The sequence below is a fragment of the Sinohyriopsis cumingii genome, chromosome 11, assembly GCF_028554795.1.
Source record: "Sinohyriopsis cumingii isolate HCF-2022 chromosome 11, ASM2855479v2, whole genome shotgun sequence".
Lineage (NCBI taxonomy): Eukaryota > Metazoa > Mollusca > Bivalvia > Unionida > Unionidae > Sinohyriopsis > Sinohyriopsis cumingii.
The window spans coordinates 99,406,383-99,419,523 of NC_142971.1; the positions used below are offsets into that span (position 1 = coordinate 99,406,383).

At 34.8% G+C, this 13,141-nt stretch overlaps 1 protein-coding gene across 1 annotated transcript in view; it reads right to left on the reverse strand.

The window, feature by feature from the left end:
* Positions 1–13,141, reverse strand: part of LOC149789100 (proton myo-inositol cotransporter-like) — a 173,809-nt gene that overhangs the window by 19,490 nt on the left and 141,178 nt on the right. Inside the window, exon 7 of the mRNA XM_089975300.1 lies at positions 7,572–7,816. Within this exon, the coding sequence (XP_089831426.1) occupies positions 7,572–7,816 (245 nt within the window). The remainder of the gene's footprint in view (positions 1–7,571; positions 7,817–13,141) is intronic.

The window sequence follows — 13,141 nt, forward strand, 5'->3', positions numbered from 1 at the left end:
CTACTCAGGAAATGTGGTCGCTACTTAGTTCAACATCATGGCTAATGAGCAGAATTTGGACGGTTTCTGAAAGTTCACTTGTACTATGCCCATCATTTAGTTCATTTCTTCTTTTTTTGTCAGTGTTCATAATTTTATTATTTCTCAAAAAAACAAACTATTTAAAGTTGAACGAGAATTTTTAAAATATTTTCTACTAAATTGCCAATACAAAATAAACAGGAATATGTTATTTTATTATATATTACAACACCATGATCATGCATACTAACAGGATTTTGTTACCTTAAATGCATATTTGAACTGCTCAATGTGCTTGGGACATAATGAGACTAAACTGAATAATATTTCACATGGTCCGAATCAGCTTGGAAGTTGGGCCGAATCAGCCAGAAATCTGGGCCTAATCTGCTATCAGTCAGTAAGTTATACTGAATGAGCCTGGTCCGAGTTTGAAAGTAATTACCACATTAATGAATAATGTTAGTATAATAGATATATCGATCAAGATAGTTAGTAGTAACATTTGTTTAAAAGATTTTCTCCTGGTGTTCCAGTATATGTTGTTGTAAGAAATTTAACGAGTTTATATAACCACACTGACCACACTGACTTACAGTTATAAATAATATATTTTTGTGTTATCGACATTACACAAATAAGATGAATCCAGAATGGGAAGGAAGGGTTTATTATACAATGAGTGGAAAACAGTCTGAAACGTAAGTGTGGAAAGAAAAATGCATATTCATCCAATGCAGTTACATACAAAATCAAAGGTATATAATAAATTGATGTTGGAAACATTGAATGACAAAGCATAAATATGTCTTTAATGTTGTTTCATTTGGTAGATAATTTCTTACTTTTCAAAGATGGAGAAAAACAAAAGAGTAAAATAAATTGAGGATTGTTCCAGTACACATTTTAATAAAATTTTACAATATAAATATCAAAGTCCAACATCGATATAAAGTAAGGATTTCAAAAGGAATACTTTTGCTACCAATATTGAAACAGTTTTGCCATATAACTGTCAGAGATAAGTACTAATGGAAAACAATGGCAATATTTCCCATATTATTCAGTACCAAGTGTAGGATCATCTAAGAGAATGAAAAAAAAATGTGTTTGGATACGTGCTGAACATATTCCATCAAGAAAAAGTTATTCATTGATCTAATTGACAATCTGAACCCTCTATACTTACTCAAAAAAGGCTATGACTATTTATCAGTACATTTGATAAAATTAATTACACTTTATTTGAACATCGATGAATTTATTGAAGTTGCTCATGGGCTTTGCATTGATTTACTCTCATGTACATGGTACAGGGGTTGTTTCAAAGAAGTTTAGAAATCTTTCCAAATGCCATTTTATAACAATCTTAATGAAAGTAAAAGGAAAAAAAAATTCTTGATTAAGGGTAGTTGATTAAGCATTTGTACTAACTTGCAATAACAATACTGTAATCTAGTTACTCAGCTGAAATTCATTACTGTGTACAGCCTTTGTTGTTCTCTTTTTAAATCATATTGTAGTTGTTGTTGTTGTAGGGTTTAATGCCATTTTTCAGGACACGATAGGCTATACATGGCGGTCAGTATTAATGGTGGAGGAAGAACCCAGGAAATTGCGGGAAAGAACCACTGACCCACGAGAAGCTGCTGGCAAGTTTTCTCAAATACCCACATTGGCCGAATCTGAGACTCGAACCCACGCAGACAGAGGTGAGATGGCAGTGATCGGTAACGGAAAGAGCGCTTTAGACCACTTGGCCACTCAGGGAAGTCATTTTGTAGTTTTTAAACATGCAGCAAATGTGTTTATAATATAGATGTTAAATGCAAATGTGTATACTGGGAAATATATATTTTTATTCAAACAAGAGAATGAAAACAACAACAACAACACACACACGTATGTATATATATATATATATATATATATATATATATATATAGTCTCTCGCTTTGCTCCTACTTCCCCCTGTTCAGATCCCACTTATCCCTTGTTCAGCTCTCACTTCTGCCTGTTGTTCTTCTCCCTAAAATTCAAATCTAGCTTAAATTCTGGTGAGGAGGCAGGACATATATGATATGTGAGCTGATTAAGCTCTTGAGAGCAGTTCAACTGGTGTCTTGTTAAGCCAGATTCAAACCCATGATAATTTCCACTTGGGCAAGTGTCCATTGTTGTTGGCCAGGTGAAATGCATAGAAGATATAGGCTTTAGTTTGATATCCTCTTTTCTATTCCTTTGATTCCTGTATCACTGTCAGAATCAGATGTATTGATGAAGTGTATACATTCAGACATTCAAATCTACAGCAGAGCACTGATTATCAAAGCCTTGGGTCCAGGACTGGTGATACAATGGTTGTTTTTCTCGGCATTCCACCTCGTCACCGAAAAGTCCATCACAGGCCGACCTCATTGAGCATCTATTGAGTGAAAACTGATGGACGAATATACTGTTCAGTTTGTAGTATTTCCTACCTTGCAGAACAATGAGTCTGCCAGTACATTAGCCAGTCTAGGATATGTCACACTTAAACATGAATTGTCATTGAGGAAAGTGCTTTAAAAAGTCCCAAACAAGAATACAAAGGTCTGGCTACTTGTTCCACTTTTCTGTTTGAGATAAGTCACCACGGTGAAGTTATTGGAGAGAATGCAAACCCCATTCCCATGTAGATTCACCAACCATCAAAGAAATCTTTAAAAACAGTTACCATATAAATGAAATTGATATGTATACAAATATTGATCCTGAGGTGGCCACACTTCTATGACATTCTGAAATGGTAGGTGACTTGCTGACGCAGTCCTCTGTGTTCACACCCATAGCAATCGTGATTGCCTGAGGTTGTGCTTGCAGATGTGAGGCCAAAGTGGTTTTCCTTGCCTTTCAAAATGCAACCTGATACTGTTGCAATTTGTGTTAGTTGGTCCAAAGGTCAAAAGTTTGGTCTCCATTTTTAACAGGTAGTGATTGTAATGATAATCCAATAAGGTGATGAAGGACTATGAAGTCTGCTACAGGAATTGAACCTACCATTGCAGGAATTGAATTCTCATTCATGGAGGAAACCGTTTCTTTACTCAAACATTGATTGTAGACTTAGTCGACCGAATCCTGAAAGGGTACAAGGTCAGATATGTTCTTTTTGACAAGGAGGCTGAGAATGAAAGGAGGGTGACACGTGAAGTGAAATCATGTTTTGCTCCAAAATATAATTAGTTTGGTGTTTTGCAACCTGTTGTAGGTGAATCACATAGCTTCTGGAACTATTTGAGTAGGGACATGAAATTACACTGCTTCCAAGTCCATACTGATTTCATAACCTCCATTGTTGCATTCCATCTCAAACCCAAGATCATAACAAAGACTGACAACATCTGAAAGAACTTTGGCCAAAGGTTTAGTTGTTGTTGCTGTTGTTGTAGGGTTTTCCCATTTAGTAATGAAAGATCAGAGCTTTCTCTTTACCAGGATCTGTGATAAATGGTATGTATGTCTGTCATTTGAGATGTGGAGAGTCTTGAAGAACATTGTTGAAAATGATAAACATCCCTTTGTCTCTTCCACTTAGTTTGGGACATCCCTGCGAACTTCTGTTGGTTGCCTTGAAAATCCCTCTCATTATAGTGAAACAGGAAGGGATGGTGGCTTGTTGTGAATTCCACCAACCTGATTATTAAAGAGCATAAATGAAGGAAGTTGCGAGCATAGCTTGGCCTTTTTTGGTCTTTAAGGTGGAGGTTGAGAGCACTGCATCTTGTTCCAACTGCTGTAAGTTTATAACTGCTATTGTGGCAGTGGTGTCACTAGGGTTGGTGTCATCCAGTGTGGTAACACATGGTCTCACTCCCATGGACCCCCTTCCTGCACACAAATTCAAAAATTTTATAGACAGTCATTTTGGTGTCACCCAGTGCGGTCCACACTCCCTAGTGATGCCATGGTCATATTATGTTGTGCCTCTATATTATTAAGTGGACCTTTCCATAAACATGATCCTATGTATTTCTGGTGTGATCCGGTGTGTGGGAGCTTCTCCCACTGATCAATTCTGTGAGCAACTGTAATGTTAAAAGTGCCTTTATAATTACTAAAACTTACTTTTTCATCAAAACAGCATTCCAAAATTTTGCTGGTTTAAACCCAAAATAGAATCTAATGTATATAGTTCTACAATAGTAACAGTACAATTTTGTGAAGAATTTTCGACAAATCCAAGCAACCTTTCACAGGGCATCCACAAGCCATTTTTCATTTTGTTAATAAAACACTATGCAAATAAAGTTAACTTGAGAAATACAAACCTTCAGCAACAATAACTGCAATGTTTTAAAGTTTGAAGTCATTGATCATTAACAAACAACACACAGCTGGCAATACGCATACAATTCAAACCAAATTATAGCTGACAAAATTTTTAATGTCGATACTATATGAACTGACTTTATTTGAGATTAACGATATATGCAGGCATTTACAAAAATAGAAATTCCCCCATACCAATTCCCATAAATCTAAGTACTAGTGGTTATCGGATGGATTCAAAGATGTACGTCTATATTAACTGATCTGTGCCCAGGCACTATTTTTGATCAATGTCTGGATCCTTCTCACTCGCTGTGTTCATGAAGTAAATGCTGGCAGCAAAAATGAGTTGCCAATTCTTGTTATACTGAAAGGTCAGGATTCAAGAGTAACAAACTTACAAACACACAATTTTGGTCATTTTAGAAAGAAGAAAAAAAATTCAGCTATTTTGTCACACCAGGTCCTCTAGCATGCGGGGCTGTCTATCCCTGTCCCCTCACTGGCACGCTACTGATTATACATCCAATGTGTAAATGTTGAACCTCCAGAAACTTGGTGAAGGATTTTACAAGGTCTCTCATGATGAGAGCATGCTGCTTAGCATGAGTGACAGTAGTAACTGTCTAATTTAATTGATTTGGCAGCAATCCAGTATCAAAGGGAGATCACCATCTAGCTGGCACCTATTTAGGCAGATAACTTTTAACCGTTTATATGAAAGTTTTTAGCCTGGGAGGGCTGGATTTGCAAGGTTGTAGTAGTTTCCTAAGGTATTATGATTGGATAACATATTTTGAAGAAGAACCTACCAGTAGCACTTCTCTGGGAGAGAAGTGGTATCTAAGATCAAAACTGCAACATCATGATTTTCTCAGAACTTACACTATACATGCCCAGTGAATCACTTAACTCTTTGGGTTAAATAACTATCTGCAATGGATTTTATGTCTATTTTATTGGGTCACAAGTTCCACTCCAGTTTCATATTTTACACAGGTGAAAGTCTAAATAAATATGAATCTTGACATTTGACTCAAGGGATCAAATGTTATTTAAAACAGAATTCAGATATACTTACAGTGGCATGAGTAGATACTAGATAATGCAGGAATCTATAGCAAAAGTCTTACAGGTCATGTAGGTCTGTGTGTGTGTGATTTGGAATTTTAACATAGCATTAACCTTTTTTCAGTCATATTGCTATGATGTCTGCAGTGTGGCAGTTTATAGTGATGTCCAGCACTGGGTCACATGCCTCAGACATGTAGCATGATGTCCCACCTAGTCACATTATCATGACACTAGACTGACCAGTCCTAACACTAACCTCCTAATGCTGAGCACCAAGTGAGGCAGCTGTTAGTACCATTGTTGTAAGTCTTTGGTATGACTTGGCTGAGGATTGAACACACAACCTCCTACATCTGAGGCAGATGCTCTAACCACTAGGCCACCAGTCATAGGGTGTCATTTATTTAGAATTTTATTTGACATACTTTTAAATGGCAGTTATTTATTCACTTTATTTTGGATCCTGATACATTCATATTTCCTTTTAAGGTCATTATTTACATGCCCTAATTAGTACATATGGCAAAATCATTGCTAAAGTACATGAACATCTTTGGATGACATCAACCTAAGGGTGTGAGATTGTACAATTGAATGTCACTCGCTGTGATGCCACAATGAAAGTTGCAGGTAGCATGTTGCTAAACAAATTTGTACTACCCTGTTTTGCTATGATTAGACACAATGTGCTCTTTTCTTGACCAACTTTAGTACCTGGCCACCATTACAACTTGATAGTTATCGCTAATTTTCTTCTGGAAGTTGATTATAGTTAAGGTGTAAAGCATTGAATAATCAGGATTGAAAAGACTTTGGTTATATACAATTAGTGCTAAATTTAAAAACAACAACATATATTTAATTTAAGATGAGTAAATGCGTATACATGACCCGAATGACTTTTACTATAGATCAGTACAATTACCACAGCACTTAAATGCAAAACTGTGCACCCAGAGTGAATGTCCAGTTTCAAAGTGCAAAAATGTGCTTTAAATATTTGAGATAAATGTAAAAACTTTAGCTTTTCAGAATTTCTTCAAATTTTGTTGAGACAAAGGCAAATTTGAGGGCTTATCTCCATTCAAGTGTAGTTGAAGGAACACTTGTTTTTCAGAACAAAAACAGTACAAACAATATTGAATTTTGCTATTTTTGAAGCATTTTATATCACAAGCTAGAATTAAATGGCTGTGGAATAATTCTGACTGAAAATAAAAAATACAAGAAAAGCATCAGCTGGACAGGTCAATAGATTTTTTTGGGGATCATAAGAGATGAAAATGCTCCAAGCATTGGGCAGTTTTCACTATATACATACAACATACATGTTAGGAAGTGAAATTGTATCAAAACTTTGAAACATAACTTGAAAAAGATTACATTTCCAGCTTGGAGAGTTCCCAACATTAATAAAGGGATTTAACTCTTTTAGCATGTCCATGCACATGAATGACATTGTTGGTGTGTGCTTATTGCGATGGGTTTTAATTCTATTAAATTTAACCAAGTTACTCTACATTCTTACAAATCGAGTCCTACAGGAAACAACATAGACCCTGATCTGCAGTCACATAATTTACAAACATGTATGGCTTAATGTTGTTTCTTCTGCTGTTTACTCAAAGTATGCAACTGCAGATTTAAATCTGTGCAGTTTGCAGTTGGACCCAACTTATAAGTGAGTATTCACTGTATGATTATTTTAAGCACATTTTGAAGAAGAAAAGAAAAAATAAAAAATAACAAAAAAAATAACAAAAAAAAAATCACAAGAAACACCAGGCAAATGCAACAAGAAACCAGCGATGTAAAGCAAGCAGGACCGTTCCCAAGCTCTCCTTCCCACTAATGACAGCCAACCATTCAACTGTAGGGACCTTTATGGACCCACAGATTGAGGCCAAACTATCAGGGTTCCTTGAATCCATAAAAGCCTGGGGTAGGTGGCACCATCCCCTTCCCCAGGAACAACTAGCAGACTGCGGTGCAGTCAGAAAAAAGTGGCACATGCACAATTGTGCGCACACCACTATAATTAAACTCAACAACAACAACACAGTGAAGGTATTACATAGAATAAAGTAGTAGAACTTTGCCACATTGAATGTCTGTGAATGGGCTAATCAGTAAACAGTCTGGTTGAATCAAAGAAAATTTCTTACCTGGGGCAAAAAATACAAGATAAAGTATGAGTCCAACCATTGGCATCCATGAATATGGCGTAGGGCAGTAATCATATGCCCATGTAACATCGCTCTTATCTGATGATTTCTTACAACGCCCACTTTTGGCATTCCATGGATTGTCATAGTCCGCAGGCAAACAAGAGGAATTTGAAATGCCAGCATTTCCATTGTCCACGTAACAAAAACCGCAATTTAAGTCCAACATACACTGGTTACATGTGCTGAAAAATCCAGAATAGATTAGCACTTTCATATTAAAATTACATATAACTGAATATGAGAACAAACTTGTAGTGAAAAGTGGTACGTACAAAGAACATACCCATATTGTTTAATTAAAATAACATTGTAAATTAGCAGCTTAAACTGCCTTCCCTAGCCTAAGTTTACCTTACAAAAAAATCCTCTTCATGGTTCTTGATTATTTTCTAACAATACCCCTTTTACCAGTTTTCTGGTGAAGAAGAATTTTAATTAGAGGGTTTTGCACAAAAAAAACAGATATGGTTTTGTAAGGCAATTTATATATTGCATAATATCATGTAACTAGAACTTTTAGCAATGAATGCCTCACAAAAGGGCACCACTATCCAAAAGTTGCTTAAAAGGGCCTTAAACAGATGGACTTTTGCTGGAATTTAATCAAACTTAGGAGAATAAGGGCATTCAGGGGCCATAACTCTTCTAAGTGCTTTGTTCAAGGCCTCAGCACTATTAAGGTACAAGATGAATTCGGTTGAAAGCGAACATTCTTCAGTAAAATTATGCTAAAATTCAAAGTTTGGAGGACAAATAATAAAGGGCAATAACTCTTCTAAATGATAATTCAAACAAAACTTCAAGTTCATTATCCTCAAATTGCATACAACAACAACAATACAACAAATACAAATACAAATTTGGTTGAAATCGAACTATCTGTGGTAAAGTAATACTACAAAAACCATATTTAGGAGGTCAGTCCCTAAGAGGTCATAATGCTTTTAAAGAATATCATTGAAGGTATTAAAACAAACTCCAGTTTAATCAGTATAAAGGTACCATATATTTTACTGAACTCTAATAAACCTTGGCCAAACTAATGGGATGCTTAAACAAATGTTTAGGAGGATGGAAAATCAGAGCCAATGCTCCTCTAAATTATGTTGTAGACAAACAGAAACTCACTTTATTCAATGCCTCATCACTATAATGCTGCATATGAAAGTTGTTTGAATTCCCACAATTCTTAATAATGTAATGCTATGAAACCAAATCAGAAAGATGGTCAACCAGGGGCATAACATGACATAATGTTGTGGAAGCTGGAAATCAGATTCACTCAGGGTCTCATCAGTATAGAGCTGAATGCAAAATATGGCATGCTATGGAAACCAAAGTCAAGAAGATTGGCTGTCAGAGGCATGGGTCATCAAAACAATGATTGGAATTGCTTTTAATCACATTCATCCATCAGCTTGCCAAATCCAACAAACCTTGGTAAATTTATTCTGTGGGGATAGGCAATCTTCGGGCCATAACTTCTGTAAATTATGTAATTGAATGTGGGAAGTTTAAAAAATGTGATAGTGTATTAAATGTTGCATTTTGTTCAGATCTAGCAATCTCTTGTAATATTCAGCTGTCACACAAAAATTTAGTGACTGAAAATCTTGGGTCTATAGCTCCTCCAATTGATCACGTGGAAGGCTGAAAGTCAAATTCATTTGAACTCTCATTAATATAAATTTGATTACAATCCAATAATTCCCAATGAAGTTAACTTGCAGCAACCAGCTTGTTGATGGATAGGCAAATAGATGGATGTTTTTTGTTTTGCTTTTGTTGGTTTGAACAGCACTTCTAAAATAATATTGACTATAATACACAGGAAATGAGAGTTAAGTGCCTTTCCCAAGGACCCACCCAGGCAATCAACCCAGACTGACCTGGGTCCGTTTCAAATCTGTGACCCTTGCATTATGTGTCCAATGCTTAAGAAACCCAGCTATAACAGTTTCCATGGATTAGTGGACAAAGGGAACACAACATGATTACAAATAGAATTCCACCAACTTTATACATCTGGGCTCTATTAGTATATTCAAACCAGAAAATAAGATTTATTGTTGCATCCAATCACAGATATTACAAGCAATGGTTTTATCTGTTGTATTGTTGTTGTTGTTGTTGTTGTTGTTGTGGGGTTTAACGCCATTTTTCAGCACACGATAGGCTATACATGGCAGCCAGTATTAATGGTGGAGGAAGAACCCGGGAAAACCCCGGAAAGAACCACCGACCCTCAAGAAGCTACTGGCAAGCTTTCTCACATACCCACATTGGCTGAATCTTAGACTCGAGCCGCCACAGACAGAGGTGAGATGGCAGTGATCCATAACGGAGAGCGCTTTAGACCACTTGGCCACTCAGGGCCCCTTATCTGTTATATCAAAATGATCAGCCTTGTCAACTTTAATTCTTTTAAATAAATATGAATTGTAAATTATAAAAACTTGGGCAGAACTGGAAAAAAATTCTGGCTTCACCCTTTAGACATATTGTATTATCTATTATATAATGATCTTATTAGTCTTGCATGTGTGTGTGTGATTAGGATTTTTTTTAAACACAGCTTTACAATGTTTCAGCCATATCACTATGTCTGCAGGGTGGCAGTTTATAGTGATGTCTAGCACTGGGGCATCATGCTGCAGACAAGTAGCATCGTGTCCCACCCAGTTACATTATCCTGACACCAGGATGACCAGTCCTAACACTGACTTATTAATGCTGAGCATCAAATGAGGTAGCTGTTAGTACACATACCATTTATATAAGTCTTTGATATGACTTGGCCAGGGTTCAAACCCACATCTAAGGCGGACGCTCTAACCACTTAGGTCACTGGAATGGTCCTATCAGGCTTGTGACATAATGAACTATATAATGATGCAAATTGTGACCATATGAAAATGGATGTACATGGTCAAATGGCTGTATGCATCCAAAATTTAAGCTCATCTTCATCACCATATAATTATTTTTAAATAAATATTTATGGAAATAAAAAATGGATGAAAACAAAGAATGGAGTTAAAGCCAATGACACTTTAAAAAATATTTTGTACCTTATATTGTAATAATATCAAAAAAAATATTTGATACTTTCATCAGTAAGGTCATTTACACATGGGACATCTCAATTTACAGATTCATTTCAATCTAAAATCAAGTTGGGAAATTTGTATAAGATGTGAATAAAAAGACAAGACTTGAATGTACTCATATTGCCTATTACAATCTTTCTATTTTCAATGTAACTGTTTTCAGATTTGAATGGAAAAATCACAAAATACGAAGATGTACTTATGTTGCCCATTACAAAATTATGTATTTTCCATGCTCTGAGATTTGAAAGAAAAAACACAAAATGCAATTCTCCTAGCTCAATCCTTCATTTGTAAATTTGATAAGGAACAGAGAACTCTTCAACTAAATTTCTATGTAATTTGCAGATCAGAAGAATGGATGTTCAGGTCTAGAGGGTATTCTATTAATGTTTTGTAAAAATCTTATTTTGTCTCTTGATTGTCTTTAGTTCATGTTCTGTTAGGTGGTCAAAATACTGTATATCACATACATGTCTCAATAATTCAGCTGGGAGAGTATCAGACACATATTCCAAGGATCATGGGCTAGATACCTGCCCAGGACGGGCCAAGTTGGCTGCTTAGGTACATCTTTGGGAAAGGCACCTAGCTCCAATTTCCTTGACAATATATAGCAAATAATGTGCTGAAAATGCCATTAAAACACCAACTAACCAAACAATAAATGAATATTTTAAAGAAACTTATCTTTCTGAATGCACAACATTGAACATAAATTGAAGAATGCATTAATATAGGATCAGTCAACAATAGAAAATTAAATTTTAAGGTACATATTACAAATAAAAAAATTCAATACCAAATTTTTGAAAAGAAAATGTTTGAGACTCGTGTTCCAAAGCAAAAGTGAATTTGGATAAAATGTGCAAAGAAAAAAAAAAGTACTTTGAGAATTTAAATGAAATCAGTAATGCAATGACTGAAATACAATGCCAACTAATCTGGGTCTTGACTCTAATTACATGTACTGACATAGATACTCAAATCATGATCCTACTGCTAACTGCATAGACCCAGATCTGACATTGCTTAATGCACCAGCAGATCAGGGTCTATGCAGTTTGTTAAGTATAATGAGTACATCAAAAGCAAAGACCCAGAGCTGCTAGTGCATTATATGACAGTAGATCAAGGTCTATATTGTTTGTACCATAGTTAAACTCAACTTCTAAGTTAGTATATATGGTACTTGATAATTGACATAGAAATTGAATCAGATATTACAAATATTGACAGTTGTATCTCCTCACTGATACAATTAAATTTTTTAAAATAAATTGAATAGCTCACCACCTTAAGTTCTGTATGCATGGAATTTGAAACACGTGTAAAAATTATGATATTACTTTTTGTATTCGTTTAGTATGTTGTTTGAAAGACAAATAAATTTTGATATTAATGCAAATTTAAGGAAGATATTATTGGCATGAATTCAATCAGCTTTAATATGTATTAAATCTTTTGACAATTAAATTTTCATCATGTTTTCAAAAGATTTAGTACAAATTAAAACTGCTTGAATTTATGCAGATGGTATCTGCCTTAAATTTTCACCATATGATTGCATTAGATATTCAAATTGGTGAAAGGAACCATTTCTTTAATTAATGTATATGGGCCAAATAATGATTGCCCAGAATTTTACAATAATATAAATTGTATTATATAAGAATATGAAAATGAGTCTGTTATTATATGTAGGGACTTCAACTTGCTTCAAGATCTAAAATTAGATTCATATAATTATAAATATGTAAATAACCCTAAAGCTAGAAATGCATTACTAAGGGAAAAAGAAACTCTTGGTCTTGTGGTTCCATTTAGAGAATTAAATGCAGGATTGACGAGATATAATGGAGAAGAAAATGTTCTCTAGCTAAATTGGATTTCTTTCTTTGTGTCAGAACCTCTTATACGGCATGTAGAAAAAGTAACAATTGAACCAAGTTTTATGTCAGACCACTCCACAATAATACTGCATTTGAGTTCAAATAATTTCATAAAAGGTAAAGGCTTGTGGAAATTTAATAGTTTATTGTTAGATAAAAACTATAGTGATGAAATAAAAAAATCATGAAAAGAATAAAATTACAATATGCTGCAACTAATTAAGGTGGAAATATTGACAATGTATTGAATTCAGATCTGAGATTGACTATATCAGATTGACTATTTCTAGATACATTCTTGATGGAAATCTGTGGAAAAACTATTTCATATGCTTCATCAAAAATTAAATGTAAATTAAAACAGGAATTAAAAATTGTGCAGCAAATACAGTCCATAGAAATTAGTTAAATAGGATCTTAAGTCTTCTTATGATTCTGAAATATTGGAGTCTAAAAAGAAAGAGAAGTTAAAAGTTTGAGAAAAGAATCACCTTGAGAAAGTATT